The 18,054-nt window shown below is 37.6% G+C and overlaps 1 protein-coding gene across 1 annotated transcript in view; it reads left to right on the top strand.

Annotated features, from left to right (window-relative positions):
* Window positions 1-7,266: 7,266 nt before the first annotated feature.
* Window positions 7,267-18,054, top strand: part of Smp_176270 (putative syntaxin) — a gene marked incomplete at both ends in the record, with an annotated part of 36,042 nt that continues 25,254 nt past the window's right edge. The window contains 3 exons of the mRNA XM_018798397.1: window positions 7,267-7,347; window positions 11,099-11,572; window positions 15,972-16,192. Of these exons, the coding sequence (XP_018653343.1) occupies window positions 7,267-7,347; window positions 11,099-11,572; window positions 15,972-16,192 (776 nt within the window). The remainder of the gene's footprint in view (window positions 7,348-11,098; window positions 11,573-15,971; window positions 16,193-18,054) is intronic.

Below are 18,054 nucleotides of genomic sequence, written 5' to 3'. Positions count from 1 at the left end.
AACCTAAATCTATCCCACATTTTCCTTCTTTTACGGAGAAGGATGAGAACCTCCCTACTGAACCACGGTGTGGAGTCTCTCGGCCCCTTAGGTGTAGTCCAAGGGATGTGGGGGGCGGTAACTTTTAAGTATAAACTCCGGAATACGTCCCAAGCCGTTTCGATTGATGACTCTGGGTCTATTTTCCAATCTACTGATGATGCTGATTTCATGATGTCTGGTATGTTGACTTTCCAGACGTTAGGTCTGGATTGAGCTGAGGCGTGCTCGTGATCGACAGTTATATGGAAGTCAAAATAATATGTTATCCTTAGTCATTAAGAATAGGTCAAGTTTCCTCTTAAAGGACTCCTGAGAAGTCGCTTGGACTAGCTCAGTAGGCAGCGAATTCCAGCATTTGACAACTCTTACGGAGCAGAAGTTGTGTCTACAGTCTGTTTTGCTATGTTGGGTCTCCAGTTTCTGGGTGTTACCTCTTAGGTTAGTGTTGTGACTAAGCTTAAGAAGATGTTTAAGGGGATGACCATAAGTGTTAAGGAGACTGTAAGTCATAAGACGATCACCTCGAAGACGCCTGTACTCTAACGGGTAAAGGTTAAGTGATTGAAGGCGCTCTTCGTAAGGTTTGAATGTGAGTCCCCGAACTGATTTCGTGGCTCGACGTTGGATACGTTCCAGAGTGTCCTTATCCTTTTGGAGGGAGGGAGGAAATACTATGTTTCTGTACTGTAAGTGAGGACGAATAAAACTGTTGAGGATTATGTGAAAGGTTCTACCGTCAAACTGACCAAAAATGAGCTTCAATGTTACCAGTGCGAGGTTTGCTTGAAAGGCGTTTTTGTCACAGTTAGCACATGACTTCAGGTCGTAGGGTACCAACTTCTAGAGAGGAGTTTCCTAAGTTGTAACTATAGTCTGCAACATGTCTCAGATGGACTACTTTGCACCTTGGAGTGTTGAAGGTAAGTCCGTTGTCGTCTGCCCAACTTTGAAGTTGAGTCAGATCCTCCTGAAGTGCTAGTATATCCTTTTGGTTACGTATCTCTCTCCAAAGTTTCACATCATCAGCAAAAAGCAACAAGTCAGATGAAACTTGTTGAGGAAGATCGTTAATGTAAATCAAGGAGAGAAGAGGTCCTAGTATTGAGCCCTGGGGGACCCCATTAGGACGTCAGTCTTTATTAAACGTAACTAAGCAATAATATTCCTGGTTGTGAAGAGACTTATTTCTTGACTTATTCATTCCGATCAACCAACATAAAATCAATTGAATCTAAGATGTGATCCAATTTTTCAGAAACTGAAATGAACTCAAACAAGTGGTACAAGACCCATCGATGAAAAACTCTGCTTGTAAAATGAAGATTCACTTCAAGTTATACTGCAAAGAATAACATTATTCTGCCAAGCCCCTACCCTTACAACTGAAGGTCGAATAGTAGCTGGATGATAGAGATACGCCAGCTGGAATAATCTCCCGTAGTCGCTAGAGGACTGTAGGGTCAACCAAGCAATCCCATCTCGACTATTCTCCAAGCCAAACGTATTTCTACCGCATGATGCTGATTACTGGATGCTGTGCAGTTAACTGGTCAATTTGGACGATGGATAGGGTAGATTGATAGACTAACAATAATGCGTGGCCTCTGAGACAACTAGGATATAGCATTCATATATTCGCTCTTTAATCTGTCCTGTTGAACATGTGGCACTCTGCTGGAGAACTTTCATTTTCTCACCAAGCGTGCAATGAAAGCAGGATAGCCATCAAATTAGGAGGTGCAGGAACGGGGAGTTAATAAATGGTGTGATTTTGATGTAATATTACAAGAGTTTAGTCACTTAATAACCATATACTCGAAGTAAAATCCAAAGGCTTGTGATCTCGCAATCGGATAAATCTACCGTTAGTTCCAAACTGAGATATTCAAGACCCCGCCGCAGATCACCAATGTAGGTGACCTCTGTGGATGTCCAACTTGCCAAAGTTGATCGCGAAATGTGCCATCTAGCTCCCAGCAAAGTAACAACTGGCGGCCAATATATAATTTGAACCACACTGGCGTGACATTCAGGTACTGTGACTACTTTGAAGTTAAACACCATATTAATAAAATGTGTCATAGGGGAGGACTGAGGAAGTATATGGTAAGTCCACTGTTACATAAATCTGTCTGTGGCATGCAATTTACTGCCTCGTGTTATTCATTCTTGTTCTTCATGATGTTTGATAAACTGCTCAACGTTCAGTGATCTGTCATGTGACGTAAAAATCGCTCACCTTGATGACCGATTAATCGTCGACTCAGTGACATTTCACTGGTCTTACAGGCTTGTTGATATACAAACTTTTTACGTAAGGATTTTTGCATACAACCACGAGCACATTTGAAAACTCATATACAAAATGACATTAATCATAAACCACTAATGCTTATTATTTGGAGCTTCAGACTGATATCCGTTGTCAGTTACACTTAATATTACGAAGAAACCCTATGGGCCAATGTGTATCAAATAAATATGCTTCTCCAACACAACCCGGATACTTCAATGTGAAATTTCGAAGATCTACTCATTGCATACTCTATCAATTACTCACAGACTGGTGTTCGAGTGGGAGAAAAGTATGAATACATCTGAAGGTATCGCGTTTTTGACTTAGAATTGAGTCCTGAACGCTGTACAAATCCAAAATTAATTGGCACAAATATTACATTCAGGTAGCCAACAGATTTGTGTTACGTTGTTTACCTGAAAGGAAACCGTGTTAATATTCGGATATAATATAGCTAGTGGGTAGAAAACCTGGAACAATTACATTTATCTCCCTTGCTATGACTTTATCGACTACGGAGATTGTATCTAACGATATCACTTCCGCCTTGGTAGACAGATATTACTACGCCTTTTGTCAGTCAGTGAGCAATTAGATCTTCATTGTGAAACTACTTTGATAGTGTAGTAACCCGGGAGCCAAGTAGATCTGCACATCCTTTTAGGGAAAAGATTTGTCTTTTTGTTAAGAGGTGGCAAGATCACTTTTACTTTAACGAAATAAAACTATGAAAAGGTTAACTATTGCCTGCCAAGGTCTTCACCGAACTAAACTTAGTGCTCGGTGATATCCATATCATTTTCAGAGTACGTCAATAAATAGCCACAAACATGCTCCACGTCCTATTCAGCAAGATATGGGGGGAAGGATAGGTTCCAGCAGACTGAAAAGAAATTTACTTCACAAAAATGCCAAACAAAGGAGATCTCAACAAATGTGAGAACTACACAAGCATCACATTACTATCAGTACCACAAAAAGTTTCCAACAGAGTGTTCATCAACTCGATCAAAGATTCAGTAGACTCCCAAATTCGAGATAAACAGACCGAATTCCGTAAAGACTGGTCGTGCACAGACCAAATCATTACATTACGGATCATCGTTGAACAATCAGTTGAATGGAAATCGTCATTTGAGATCAACTTCATTTATTACGAGGAAGCGTTTGACAATGTGGATAGGAGAACATTATGGAAACTTCTTCGACAACATGGAGTAACTAAGAAGATCGCCAATATCATACGGAATTCATATAATGGACTACACTACTACAACCATCATCAAGAAATTATAGATAGTCATAAACACTTGTCTGTGTAAGATACTCAATTTCCGTTGATAGGATACTACCAGCAACAAACCATCTTCCATCAAAATAAGAAATTAGGAAAAGACGTTGGAAGTGGATAGGATATATGTTTAGGAAATCACCTAACTCCATCACAAGGCAGGTGCTAATTTGGAATCCTGAAGGGAAACGGAAAAAGTCACTTAAATACTTTACTTACCACTGTTACCCCTCGTCGAGGAGCATAAGCTGCAAACAAGCATTCTCCATCCAACTCTGTCCTGAACAATCCTTTCCACTTCTTTCCAGTTAACATTCATCCTTTTCATAACTGTTTCTATTTCCCGATGTAATGTATTCTTTGGCCTTCCTCTTATCCGCTTCCCTTGAGGATCCCAAGCTAGGGCTTGCCTCGTAATGCAGTTTCGTGATTTCCTTGATGTACGTCCGATCCACTTCCAACATCTTTTCCCAATTTCCTCTTCAGTTGGAAACTGATTTATCCTCTCCCATAAAACGCAATTGCTGATAGTATCCGGCCAGTGAATGTTCAGTATTCTGCGTAAATAACTGTTTACAACGACTTGTGCCTTCTTGACGATGGATGTAGTAATTCTCCACGTTTCAGCTCCGAACAGTAATACTGTCTTGACGTTCGTATTGAAGATTCTCACTTTGAAATTAGCTGAGAGTTGTTTCGAGTTCCATATGATCTCCAATTGTAGGAATGCTGCCATTGCTCTGCTGATCCTCGCCTTCGCAACTGCATCAGATCCTCCTTGTTTATCAATGGTGCTTCGCAGGTACGTGAATGTTCCACTTCTTCCAGAGTTTCGCCATCAAGTGTGATTGGGTTGGTGTTCTCCGTATTGTATTTGAGAATCTTACTTCTTTCCTTGTGTATGTTGAGGCCTATCGATGCAGAGACTGTTGCCACATTTGTTGTTTCTTCTGTATTTGCTCGTGTGTATGAGATAGGGAGATTTGGGCCGGAGCCTGACCCTCGTCTATAGGTCTTCCTGACTGTAGGCAATTCCTAACACATGATGAAATCGTATGTTTCTACCCATTTCAAGAAAGACCGTTACCTTATCAAGACATTGAACAGAACTATGAACTATGAGGTTCAAGTCTGAACTAAGAGAAGTAATAGCCTGAATTTTTTTACATTCCTCATGCCTGAATAATTTTAGGCTAAGAAGTAGATAATACCCTCAATGACAAATAAAGTGATAACAAGACAAGAAGGCCTTATGACTAGTACTTTTACGCTCGTTAATTTCTTAATTTTTAGGGAATTTTACATTACGGAAATAAAGAGAGACAAAGCATGAGTTCATCCAGCCCTTCACTTATTAGTGAAGACTTAGATAATTGAACACTACTTCGATAAGACAGCTTTGGTAACTACCATTCTCTTATTGTCCTACATGTAATCGACCTGTGGTAACTTGCCATATATTCCTAACCTAACTCACAGGGTATGATTGAATTTATTTCCACTCAAAGGATCCAAAGGTAAAAAGAGTTAGATATAAATGATCTATTACAAATAGTCCAGCTCATTTTTCGGGTGAGAGCTGCGTCCATGTTGATGAGCTTCTCTCTGTATTAAATCTTACTTACTAGTGTAAGCTCACGTAGCGATAAATAAATCTCTAATGTAAGTAGTTTTTTTAGGCCTTCGAAATTAATTATGATCGCATCGATTTTAATGGATGCATACTAGCTGAAGGCACTTGGTCACGCCATCGCACCAGGTCACTATTACACATGTGCCACGCATACCTTGAAACGGCTAGCCAAATTAGATCACGAAATTCTCGACATACAGATCATCTTTCAAATATATCTTCGAACCCTTTCATTCCTGACTTCAGCTTTGATTGGGTTTGGGATCTTCAGGTGTTAAAATGTTAAAGATACAGGTGTTGTCATACCCTATATTGATATTGAAGTATTATGTAAAATGCAAAAGGTATCCATCACAACATGCCCGACCTCCTTGTGTAATACGGACTATGATCATGATGTATCACGTTGCGTATAACATAGCTCCTCCTAAAAAGCAATCAGAATTCTTCAATACTAAAATACACCCAGTGAACTTCACTGAATAGTAGAAAAACCCATGTGAATTCTTACAAACAGTTGAACTAACTCTTGAAAGAGACAGAAGTGGGGGAAAACAGAGATTTATTTTCTTTTCATTGGTACTAACGTGGACTAAAATTGGAGGTTTTCGAAAATTATTCATTTCATTACCATTTAATTTTTCGCTCTTTTTGGTTCCTAAAGGAAGGGAATACGAATTTCAACTTTCCACAACTGGAAAACTTAAACACTTACATATATCACGAGGAACTACTAATTAGTCATTTTTCTTGTCAATGATTGTACTTCGCTATTCTAATAGTAGTGGTAGTTTTGGAGTAGTACGCTACTACGTTATACCTATCCGTCTTAGGACGTAATTGTAAGTAAGATATTCCTACTTCGTGAATCATCCTTGGAATTTCGGTTTTAAAAATCTCTTATTTGTCGCACTTCTGGCAAGGTTTTAGTAAATTTAAATCTCATGGGCAAGTAATTCTGAAATGATCATTCATGTCCTCTAAATGAATACTTTTTCAGAGAATTAGTTGTTAATTAGTCAACACGTGTAGTACGATTCGTGTTGTTTGCAACGTATTCTTTTTCGTGTGGACATTTAGGGTTATTAGGTTCGAACTTTTCATCATTCTTTAGAAAACTCCTACGGATATACATATATGGACGGTTTTCTTACTAACTTCTATATAAACTGAGACACAGTGTGTGTAATCTAAGTACTATCCAGACTTATCAGACGTCGTTTGTCACATCCGAGATACTTGTCATTTCCGGTTCCAGAAAGATGTAAGTCTTCAGTGGTAGAGATAGTAGGTCAGTTGACTTGTTTCGACCCTTGTTGTATGTTTTCCTGTGAAGATCTAGTTTATACATTAAGGAGTTCACTGGTGAGACGATAACCACTCCTACGAGTAAGGTGTTTCATTCAGTGATCACTCGGATGAAAGGATCTAATTCCACCCCGAGTTTATCTGACTGTTGTAATGACTTCAAAAATGGTTAGTCCTAGAGAAAATAAAAACACGTTGGTATCCAATTCGTCACTTCAGACTCAGAATAATGGCACGAAGTCTTGCGTTCTGCAACAAAGAATAAAAGATCTGTATTTTAATTCATCGTTGTAGAAGAGATTAGGAAAACCTGACACTTAATTAGTACTCACCCGTTAAATACTCTGAAGTACCGAAATATATATTAAGACATAGTTTAGCCTATCAGCATCAGTACTCATTACTCTTTAAACGTTTGCATCTGAAAATAAGTGGTGGGGACCTAGATGCCTAAGAAATCTATTAACAGTTCAGGACCTAAAATTGTGCCTCATGACACTACCTTTTGCAGGTTTCTATCCAGATATTGCTCCATTCACTCCTATTCTGTCTTTAAGGCAACGGAAAAGTCTTGGTCCAGACTTACGTCAGTTATACAGAAATTAAAAATATTACTTACTAGGACCGATTAAGGTATCTTTCCGATCCCTTAGGCACTGAGTTTTGAAAGCTGGTCTTTTTTAGGTAACTCTCATAATGGTTATGAAAGTGTCTGCCAGGAAGAATGGCAATAAAAAATGTAATCCATCAGTACCTGGGAGCTCATTAGGATTAAGGGTAATAATCCAGCAAAACTACTTTCTGTGTTATGAACGCATTTCACTGTGTATTTCAGCAGTATGACTACGATGTGCTAATGTTAGTGTTCTCTGAGTAAACCACTTAAATTGTTTGGTTTTAACTTTCGGCTTTATCTGGGTTAAATTCAGCAACTAAGTTCTAATTATCATGTAAGTCATATGAAAGAATTTTATCACTATTTAATGGTTAGAGGGCTTCGTTGCCCCCTCGAAGATGACGCTAAACTCCCAACATTTTTTTGGCTGGCTGGTTTATATCAGCTTCTCAGTTTGTTAAATCTGGGCAAACCCTTGTTAAAACATCTTCATTACCCTTTAGGAATGTTTCATTTTACTTTTTAGGATCATCCATTCTATTAGGGTATCCCATGTCATACGAAAGATAATTAATTTCTGCGCAACACGCTTCATTCCTTCTCCGATTTCCGGGGTTAATCTACTTTCCGGGAATGTTATTTTCCCATAGACAATCTTTTGGAACACTAGTCTGCGAAGGTATTTTCTCCTTCCATTAGTGTCAGAAGTATATATGGAAATCGGGAGTTGGACGTAGACTCATGGTATACACTCCAATTTGTGTGTCAACAAAATGTCTTTCCACTTATCTCCTGGTTATCAACTGAAACATACTCCTTCATAATATGCTTTCGAGCAACGTTAATAGGCGAAATTGCATCTGATTACAGTTAGTATGCATCTAAGCAACGCCGTGAACAGAGCTATACTCACCCTAACTGTGCGTTTTATATGTTAGTGGTGTGAAATTCATATGAAATCTGGGATACTAACCCTTTCTCCCATCAAGTTGCATAACATCTTCAATCGAGTACCGACAACGGCCGTTGGGAACATTAATTCATCTCTCAACATGTCCGGACACTAAAAAAATGGTGCGTTGACTGAGTAGAATTTAATTGAAGCAAAATTACAGTGGTATTTTTAGTTTATTAACATGGTCGAAGTCAACAGATGGAATCAATAACTGGAATACCGCTGTTCTTTTTATGGAGCGCTCGAAGACTTAAATATCTGCATACGTTAGAGGGGTGGGAAGTCCTTCAGTTGACCAAACTTCCATTTAGATACTGCGACAATTGCTATGGCCACATGCTTAGTTCTGGTTGATGGCTCACTGGGAAAGTCTGCACTTAGTTGCCAAGTAATTGTCTATGGGTCTGTAAACTTTTTCGTAGTCTTCTTGTAAATTTTCTGTTCTGGAGGACAAAAAGCAAGAACGTTGGTTACAAAGTTACTATCCGATAATTTTAAAACTAATTAGGTTACTTCTAGTTCCATGTATTAGGAGGAATAGGTTTATTTTAGCTAATCTCTCGTCATATGACAGCTTCAAAATTCAGAGAATCAACTTAGCTGTGGTATTTTGATCCTTTTTCAATACTTTATTCTTATTTAGACAGGGCTGTCTGTATACACTACTCAAGACCTAGTCGAATGAACGCCGTATACAATGTCATAAATGTCTTGTCATCTAGTTAACTGAAAGCTCTACGTATTGCTCGGCAGGTCCTAGCACTTTTTTAACTACTGCACGATAATGTGCAGTGTTTTTCAAATATTAATTGGTGTAAAGCTCCCTAGATCACAGTCTGTCATGATAATGAGTGACTCGACACCATTCATCGTGTATTTATTTATGTCTAGATGGTCAGTATATATCATAATTTATTTGGGGACGTCGATAAATGAAAAGTACTGTACCGTTTCTCTAATTCCTATATATCTTTCTTAACATCGACACTATCCCATTCAAAGCAGTTAGTCCCTTTGATAAATTTCGATAATTTCGATATATTAGCGCAATACATTTCGAACAATCTGATCACACATATAATTGTTAAGAACATTTATATATAAAAATCACATAGTTCTGATAATCTTCGTCTTCTTATTACATTATCCCATTCGTTTTGTATCGCATTCCCTATCTTGATATCGTTGGGACATAAGAAGATTATTTATGACGGAAAAATACAGAGAGAATTCACAGACAAGACTAATGACACTTCACTAGGCACTTTTCTAGCCGATAAATTTGGAGCTAACCCATACTTCTTGTACTCGTCCAGCTAAATAATTTATTTGTTCACAGCAGCAAATTTCCTTTGATTCCGACATTGTTTAACTTAAAGAACAGTCTGGTGTCTGGAGCTGCTAAAAGCCCTGATAAAGTCATTAAAAACTTTTTCTATAGGTAGCTTATTATCCTTTAGAACACACCGACTTTAGATTGTACTAATAAATATATGACATAAATAACCTGTCCTGGAACCATGTCGCTTTGTGGAGAGTACCAGGTTTTCATCTAGGTGTGTAAATAATTCCACGAGAATAATCTCCAAAATTTGGACAGCTGTTCTAGTTAGACTTACAAAACGATAATTGTCAGGCTTATCCACCCTAACTGCTCTGAAAACATAATTTAATATGTTCTTCCAGTAGCTTGATAACGTACCTTGGGTTACCAATTGATTAAAATATTTACCTAAAGGATTTGCGATAAAAATGTATGTGACCTACCATGTGTTTCGTGAGATCGTGTTGATTTCGTCACAATAAGCTTACTTAATAGCCTAATTACATTTAGTTCTTGAATGGTAACATTATCTAGAGTTTATTTAGTATGACTTAATTGTCCCTGTGACTAGAATGTATCTACTGCAAATACGTTTATAAAACAGTTGTAGGATCAACTGGAAATTGGTGGTTGTGAGTGTGCCATGTACTTTTCATCTCTAAAATCCAAATTACTGCTGCAAAACCGATAGGAGACAGTGCCTGTACCCAGTTTTTGTGATGTGTCACTAAAAATGGTTGGAGAATTTTCATATTTTGTTAGTTGTATGTGTTAGCGGTGCTTTGGTAAATAAAATCGATCTATGTATATCAAAGCCCAGAGCAGTTTATTGCAATTGGGACTGTTGTTCACGCCGTCATGATAACTTGGCTGTAAAAGATCGGGTTTACAACTCGTCAGCATCAGCAGCTCTGTTATATGATTGTTACACTTAGCCTCCAAGCTAGAGATGTTGTAGCTCGTCAAAGTGAGATAACCAAATTGGAAATTTTTTTCTTGGCTGTATCTTTAACTGAACTGTATTGTCTTATTAAATACGGTTTCTGTTCATTTATTTGTTAGATGTACTATCGTTCGCCCCCTTATTTCTTCACAATAGTATGAATTTATTTGCGTAAGGCACTTTTAGTACCGTATAGTACCAAGATGTTAGTGTTTAAATAAATAACTTTGTGAGTTATCTCCCCTGAATGATATTATTGACCCATTTCCATGCAATTCCGAAATATTACACTCTTCTCTGTCTTACTGTTTATGTACGAAAATAGGCGTTTTGGGTATTCTCTAGCCTTTAATAAGCTTGAATTCATACTTTTTTCTGGACTGTTATAGAGCTACAACCCAAATGTTTTTGGTTCTTTATGTTGAGACTTACTTTCATCCTTGTCCAATTATGCGAATTTCTCGCCTATTCTTTTTGTCCTACGGAGAAATTTTTCAATTTCCTTTGTTGAAGCATATTGGGCTGCTCATCAGTGCACATGATTTTGTTCAATGTACTGAGCTATAACAATATTTTGTGCTCTAACTAGTGATTTTGACAGCTTGTGACCAATTATTGAGCATAAATGATTTATTACTTTGTTTTTGAAAATTCCATTATCCTAAGGAATAGCTATCTCATCCATTTCAGATGTGTTCAGCAGTTGATCGTACCTCCGATTTTATACGTTCCGTTCAACTTAGTCGTTCTAAATTGAATGAATTTAAGCGTCAAGATGAATTATCTTCTAATTCATTTGGAAATCACGTAATGGATCACACATCTTTGGGGATGCCTAAAGCTAATTCCAATGATTCCGTATTTGAAAACAATATTTCACACAAAATTAATGTTCCAAATGGATCTATGAAGAATCAAGATCACTCTAATAAAAAATCTACCGCTCTTAGTCAACGTTCACAGTTTATGAAAGCGGCCTCAGTTATTAGTCAAGATCTAACGAATACATTTTCTAAATTGGAACAGTTGAATGCATTAGCTCGTAAACAAACGCTATTCGATGATCATAGTTCGGAAATTCAACACTTGACATATGTTATAAAAGAGTCTATAGCGAATCTAAACAATAGGATTGCTAATTTACAAGAAATTTCGAAATCTCAGGTGAGTTGAACTAAGTTTATTTTCATGAATAGGTCTTTCCTCAGGAATTAGTTGATAGGAACATATATTGGTTTTATTGCTCTTAACACAATATTTGTGATCCAGTTTTAACGTAAGTAGTTGTTGTGGCATCACTTCACGAAGTCATTGACAATTAGACTGAGTCATGCCAACAGATGTAGACACCCTGGTTACGGTCCTCGTGATTATGTTTTCTTGAGTCGCATCTCCGATGTCTAATCTTTCCTGTTACCACTGATACTGTTATTGCCTCTACTATTCTGGCATTCGGCCTAACAATTTAATCTCTCTATGCTAACGGAGTTTGGCAACTTGAACCGATGTACATACATATCAGGTTCTACGTTGCAACTGGCTGACTGGATTGTCACAGAGAGAGGAGTACCAACATGGAACTTGTCAACAATTTCAAATACCCATGTTCATTGACTTAAAATCGACATTCACACTGTAGAGTAAAAATTTTCATAGCGTTGTTTTCGGTGTTAATTGCGTATCAGATGAATGCACCATTCCATTTTGGTTGTATATTTAAAAGAATATAAAGTGTTCGAGTACCATATGTTCTTAAAATAGAAGAATTAAACCAAATATATTACACTTAATATACATATTCTATGTCTGTTTCTCAACTTCATCCAAAGTGGTAATCAACATAGCTTCAACCATAGACTGTTACATTCCAATGTATTGTTTTATCAACAATATGAAACTTGAAGGAAACACCGTTAATTGGTTTATTATTTTCTACATTTATTCACATAATACTAATTAGAATTTATGTATAAGTTTTTTTACCTTTTGTATCAGTGGTTTAATTACTGAAGCTTCTAACTTTCAGTCACTTGGTCTCAAGTTCGAACTTCGTCAAAAAGTCTAGTAAATGAATTTGTTTCTGGTTGATAAGTTATATATAATGTTATGAGTCAGAACAATAAAAGTTTACTTACTGTCACATTATTCTATCAACTTTATATAAAACTATTATTATTGCCATTTTTAATTATTATGGTTTTATCATCATAATTTAAAGTTATTTAGTTTACTTACAACTTTCTATTCCTCGGAATTTGATTGTTAACTATCCAATATATCGTATAGCCTCCATTCTTGTTTAACTTCTTCATTCTTGTTTAACTTTGTTCTCCATTCTTGTTTTACTTTGTCGTTGGCATGCTTTTAGAGATAACACTTTCATCATCTAAATCTCCAGCAGTTGAACTTTTACCGGGAGGCTCACTTATTGACTTAGAATACGCCGATGACATAGTTCTATTTGGTGAAGACGCTGACAAAATGCAGAGTCTTCTCACCACTGTAAGCAACTATGCAGATATGTTTGGGATGCGATTATCCTCCTCGAAGTGCAAAATGTTACTTCAGGATTGGGTTGCATCGGCATCCGAACTAATGATAGGTATTGAATTAGTTGAGCATGTTGACCGCTTCACTTATCTTGGGAGTCTCATCAGCCCTTGTGGTCTGGTATGTGACGAAATCTCAGCACGGATACAGAAGGCTCATCTAGCTTTCGCCAACTTGCGTCATTTATGGCATAGGCGAGATGTCCGTCTAGCAACCAAAGGACGGGTTTACTGTGCAGCAGTTCGTTCCGCCCTACTTTATGGCAGTGAAACATGGCCGATAAGAGTAGAGGATATTCGTAGGCCACTAGTATTCGATCATAGGTGTCTTCGAAGCATTGCTCGTATATCCTGGGACCACCGAGTACGTTATGTAGTTGTTAGGAAACGGTTACTAGGTAAGGATAGCAAATCGATTGATGAGGTAGTGAAACTTCGTCAGTTGAGATGGCTGGAACACGTGTTACGTATGCCCAACCACCGACTGCCCCGACGTGCAATGCTTTATGGTGTAGGAGTGGGTTGGAAGAAAGCTAGGGGCGGCCAGACTAAAACGTGGCATAAATCCATGAAATCACTGACAAGTGGACTGAGCCATGTTGGTAGGTGTAGGCTAACTGGTTGGGATTCGCGTGATGATAGCAATCGATCGTTAGAGACCTTGAATGACATGGCTCAAAATCGTTTGCAATGGCGAAGGTGCATCCACTCTCTGTGTTCTCGCAAATTCTAATCCTCTGAATTATTTATGTCTTATCTTTTTTCTCTTTTCAAATTTATTTCACTGGATTATACTCCTTCAATAACCTCTTCAAACCCTGATCTTTCGGATTACTGCTTATACTGCTACTAATTCTACCACTATGGGATTTGAATCGGAAACTGCATCTCTGTGCTGATGTAGTATGGCAACTCGAACTGATGTACGTACGTACGTACGAAGTTCTACGTTGTGACTGACTGATAGTCTCATTAGATCCTTATTAGGAAGTATTTTCCCTGAATTATATTGATTGTTTTAAGGGATTTTGATTCCTAGTCACTAGGTGACATAATCTACAATTGCATCAAACTTGTATGCTAATCCAAGATTATTATTTTAAAAAAACGTTCATTTCACTTAAGATTGACAGATCTTTTAGAGAATAACCACTTGAGATAGCGGGGAAGATTTGTAGCTCAGGTGGATGATTTTGATGGAGTTTAAAAAGAAGTAAACAATAACAGATTTAAGGTCAACAAGAACCAATCAACATCGAGGTGTGCAGGACAAGCTGTGAACTACGTGCGGAGAAATTCGAACACTTCACTTCTACCCGAAGTTTGTGCCGATGATGTCGTTCAGAAGGACGATGAAAGCTCCATGACCAAACCATCCAGCTCAGAGAACGAAACTCCATCAAAATAACCACTTAAAGATTGTGAGACAGTCTGACATACGTTTCGTGGAACTTCTATCAACCATAGTCTCTATGTTTGTTTTTTGACTTACTACATCTTGTGCAGTACTTTGATGGTGTGTCTGTGTTTTACACATAACTATATAATCAAGTTTCAGGACAGAAAGTGTACCATCATACTGGTCATAATTGTCAGTCATGGTTGCACGATATTAAGAATTGGTTGTAATTAAATATGTAAACCAGTTGACCCAGCCTCAGTGGACTCGAGGTCAAGCGTACGTGTTCAAGATAGAAAATCCCAGGTCCAATAAAATGCTGTGGAGGGATTTTCAGAGTTTTCTTTCCTTTACAGTTGCTGTTAATGTTGATTCCACTTAGGGGATATATAGACTATATGGGGCAATATTCATCTTTAGTAAAGGTCAATGGTGGAATGTGTATCTTAAATTAAATTTATGAGATCAGAATACTCTGTAATTCGTGCATGATCTTATGCTTTTTCAAGACTCCACAAGATTATCACCTATGAGACTTCTCAAAGTCAAGTTTAACTATTATTCATCCTCGTTGTCACTGTTATAGAGAGGGAATTTAATGACATTTTATGAACCGATTATCGATTGTTAGAACGAAAAAAAGTAGAATGCTAATTGATAGATAAACCCAATAAACTTATGTAACTGAGTAACAAATGCTCACAAGACCATGTTATTGACTCGAACCTCTGAATGATTTTAAATTGAAAACAATACTAGTAGTCAGAAGGAAAGGCTCTCATAATAAAATGACATAGGTAATTGAAAGTTTCCAGGTCATTCACTACGATATATTAAGACCTAACTGTTAGGCTTAATTCTTAGCCATCGTATCAGATATGAAAATGGAATAGGACCAACTGAATGTTTAATGGAGGAAAGCAAACATTCTCATTTCCTGCTAGCCTAGCATAGTCTTTATTTTTCTATTAAAGCTGTTTTGTGGACAGCTCGTAACCGTAAGTGAAAAGTTAGAAAAGATTATATATTCAGGCTACATACATGTTCATACATGTCCATACATGTTCACGTAATTCACGTAGCTTTTGATATCAAATGTAATGAAGAAATTAAGACTGAAAGTTTCGCTTTATCGGAGAGAGGAAGAATCGAAAATGAGATCTTATCACCGTAAAAGACAAATTTCTAACTTTTATCAATATAAGAATAAGATTTACTAACAGCATAATACAAACATTCTTCAATATTCTCACAACTATCACTTCATTATGTACTCTGATGCGTTCGATCTCATCCCATGTGTACCCACACTTTGTCCATCCAAGACTTCTAGCAGTTTGTTTCAAAGTGTATTACTAATGAATACTGAAGTAGGATTCGATTGGGTAATTTATGAAAATCATAGATAAACCCAAATATTGGGATTCCGTTTTATCATACTATGTGTAGACTAATAGTTTATGCTACAGTCTTACGACATACATCATCTAATTTTTATATGCTTTCTGAAATCTCATTTCGCACGAAAACCATTATAATAATCGAGTTAAATTAAATTCTTTTTCATTATCAGGATATTTCTCTAATCAAGTCTTACTATTTCTTTTTGTCACAGGTATCTGTTGGGAAACAACAATCTACACACTCTCGTTCAGTACTAATGGTTTTGCAAACGCATCTCGCTAAAATGTCTGATCAATTTCGAGGAGTGCTAGAATACCGTTCTGAGAATATAAAGTCACAGAATGCTCGTAAAAGCAAATATAGTTCATTGGATGACAAGTATGAATCATCTGAAACAATGTCATCTGTAAAGCCTCCACATGTTGTTATTCCGTCAGTTTTGTTAAAAGTAAACATTGTTTTCTAATTTCCTTTAAATCTTAAATGTCATATCAACTGTTACTTTTATTGTTTTATGTTCTATTGTTTGATATACCTTGAAGATTATATTTCGCTCGGTTCTTTCCAAATCAAAACAAGAATTGAAAAAGAAAAATGCATAACCCAATAAACCCGCACAATAAAGATCCAGAAGTCGGAACAATAGAACTTATAAAGAATCTTCTAACATTTCGATTCGCCAATCGGTTCTGATTTGTAGAAAGTGGACCAATCAACTTATCCTCATTTCAGCTGGATTAGATCGTGAAACGGTCAAAGCTTTATTCTGTTAATAAATCTCTATAGGAGGATTTGTGGGGATCGTAGAAGTTTTGTAGTTTTCAAGTCATGAACTGATCTTAGCTAAACCACCTGAGAGCGCTGGATGGAAACCCTCTGCAGTGCGCACCCATGACCTCGCGCTTAGGAATCAAATCCAGGGCCTTCAGTCTCGCTCACGAATGCCTAACCTCTAGACCACTGAGTCGATACCCAATGGTGTTATTGTCTAATTTCAATCGATTAACGATATCTCGCAACCCTCATCCATTGTCTTCGGTTGATAACTGTCTTACACCTGATATGGTTGGACTCCACTGGTCACGAATTCTTACTAGAACTCTAGTAGTTGCGTGCTGAAGCTAGTCACAGGTGAGTACATGATTAATATAAATATAGGAGGATTTGCGGAGATTATAGCTTTGATTCTTGAATACATGGTCGTGGACGTTCACCTCTGACGAGTCCCATACTTGAACGAAACAATCATCCACTAATTCTAGATTTTCAGTACCGGTTTAGCTAAGATATTAGTTCGTAATTTAAAAACTATAACATTTCTATCATCAGTTTTCTTCACTTTTCCCTTCAGTCCACTAATGTTGGTATATTGTTAATTTCTCCCCACTATTTTTCCTTTTGTTGTCATTTTTTGTGTGTTAGTCAATATAAGGTTTCAGTGCTTACTGTGATTCACATTTGTGTCGGGTCACAAGCATCGTATGCATTTATCTTTTGTTAATAGGTAGATAGCATTAAGACTTCATTACTGCAATAGTTTCTTCCCAGTGATAATCAGTTATTGTGAAGTTTTTAAAATATTTAAAACGTAAACTCAATCCACACACAAACTCTGTTTAAATGCTTTAAGGTACATAATATTGACTGTAATTAGCTTGCTTATTTAGCCTAGTGTTTGCTTACATCGTCATTCTGCTGAGAAAGATATTGTGTCTTGAAGGCTTCTGATAGTATCACATGGCAAATTCACCAATCAGCACCCCGGTTCCTATGACTTAGTATCTCTGGTTTGATCAACTAAACGTACAACCAGCACTATTAATCTTAATTCAACTGATAGGTCCTTAATTGTCCACGATTATATATAACCCCGGATACCCTGGTACGGCCGAGAGTGGGGAGAGTCCGCTCTCCCTCTCGAAACGCTCTAACACGGCCACACCATATACAGCCTCTACCAGGAAAGTCCTACTTACTGCCTCCTCGTGGCGAGGGTGTTATTTACGAAATTGGGAGGACGTAAAGCGAATGTTCGGCGCTTTAACTGGGCCTGTAGACACGGAAAGTCCACCTAGGGGACTTGGAAAACACTGGTTTCAAACCAATGGTGCACATGGGCTCCAGTATCCTGAGGGAACAAATGGCGTATGAATCGATCGTTGGTCACCGGCTACTATGGGACTGCATCTCCTTTTGATGCTCCACTGCCTTGTGGATCAGATCTTTAGGTCAAAGGCTGGGGGTGTGGCCCCCTAAGAATACCACCTGCTTCGGTCTGTGCACCCGGACAGTAT

This window comes from Schistosoma mansoni, chromosome 6 (genome assembly GCF_000237925.1).
Source record: "Schistosoma mansoni strain Puerto Rico chromosome 6, complete genome".
Classification (NCBI taxonomy): domain Eukaryota; kingdom Metazoa; phylum Platyhelminthes; class Trematoda; order Strigeidida; family Schistosomatidae; genus Schistosoma; species Schistosoma mansoni.
Note: the sequence above shows the minus strand (reverse complement) of the source record. Positions and strands in the feature narration are given on the sequence as shown.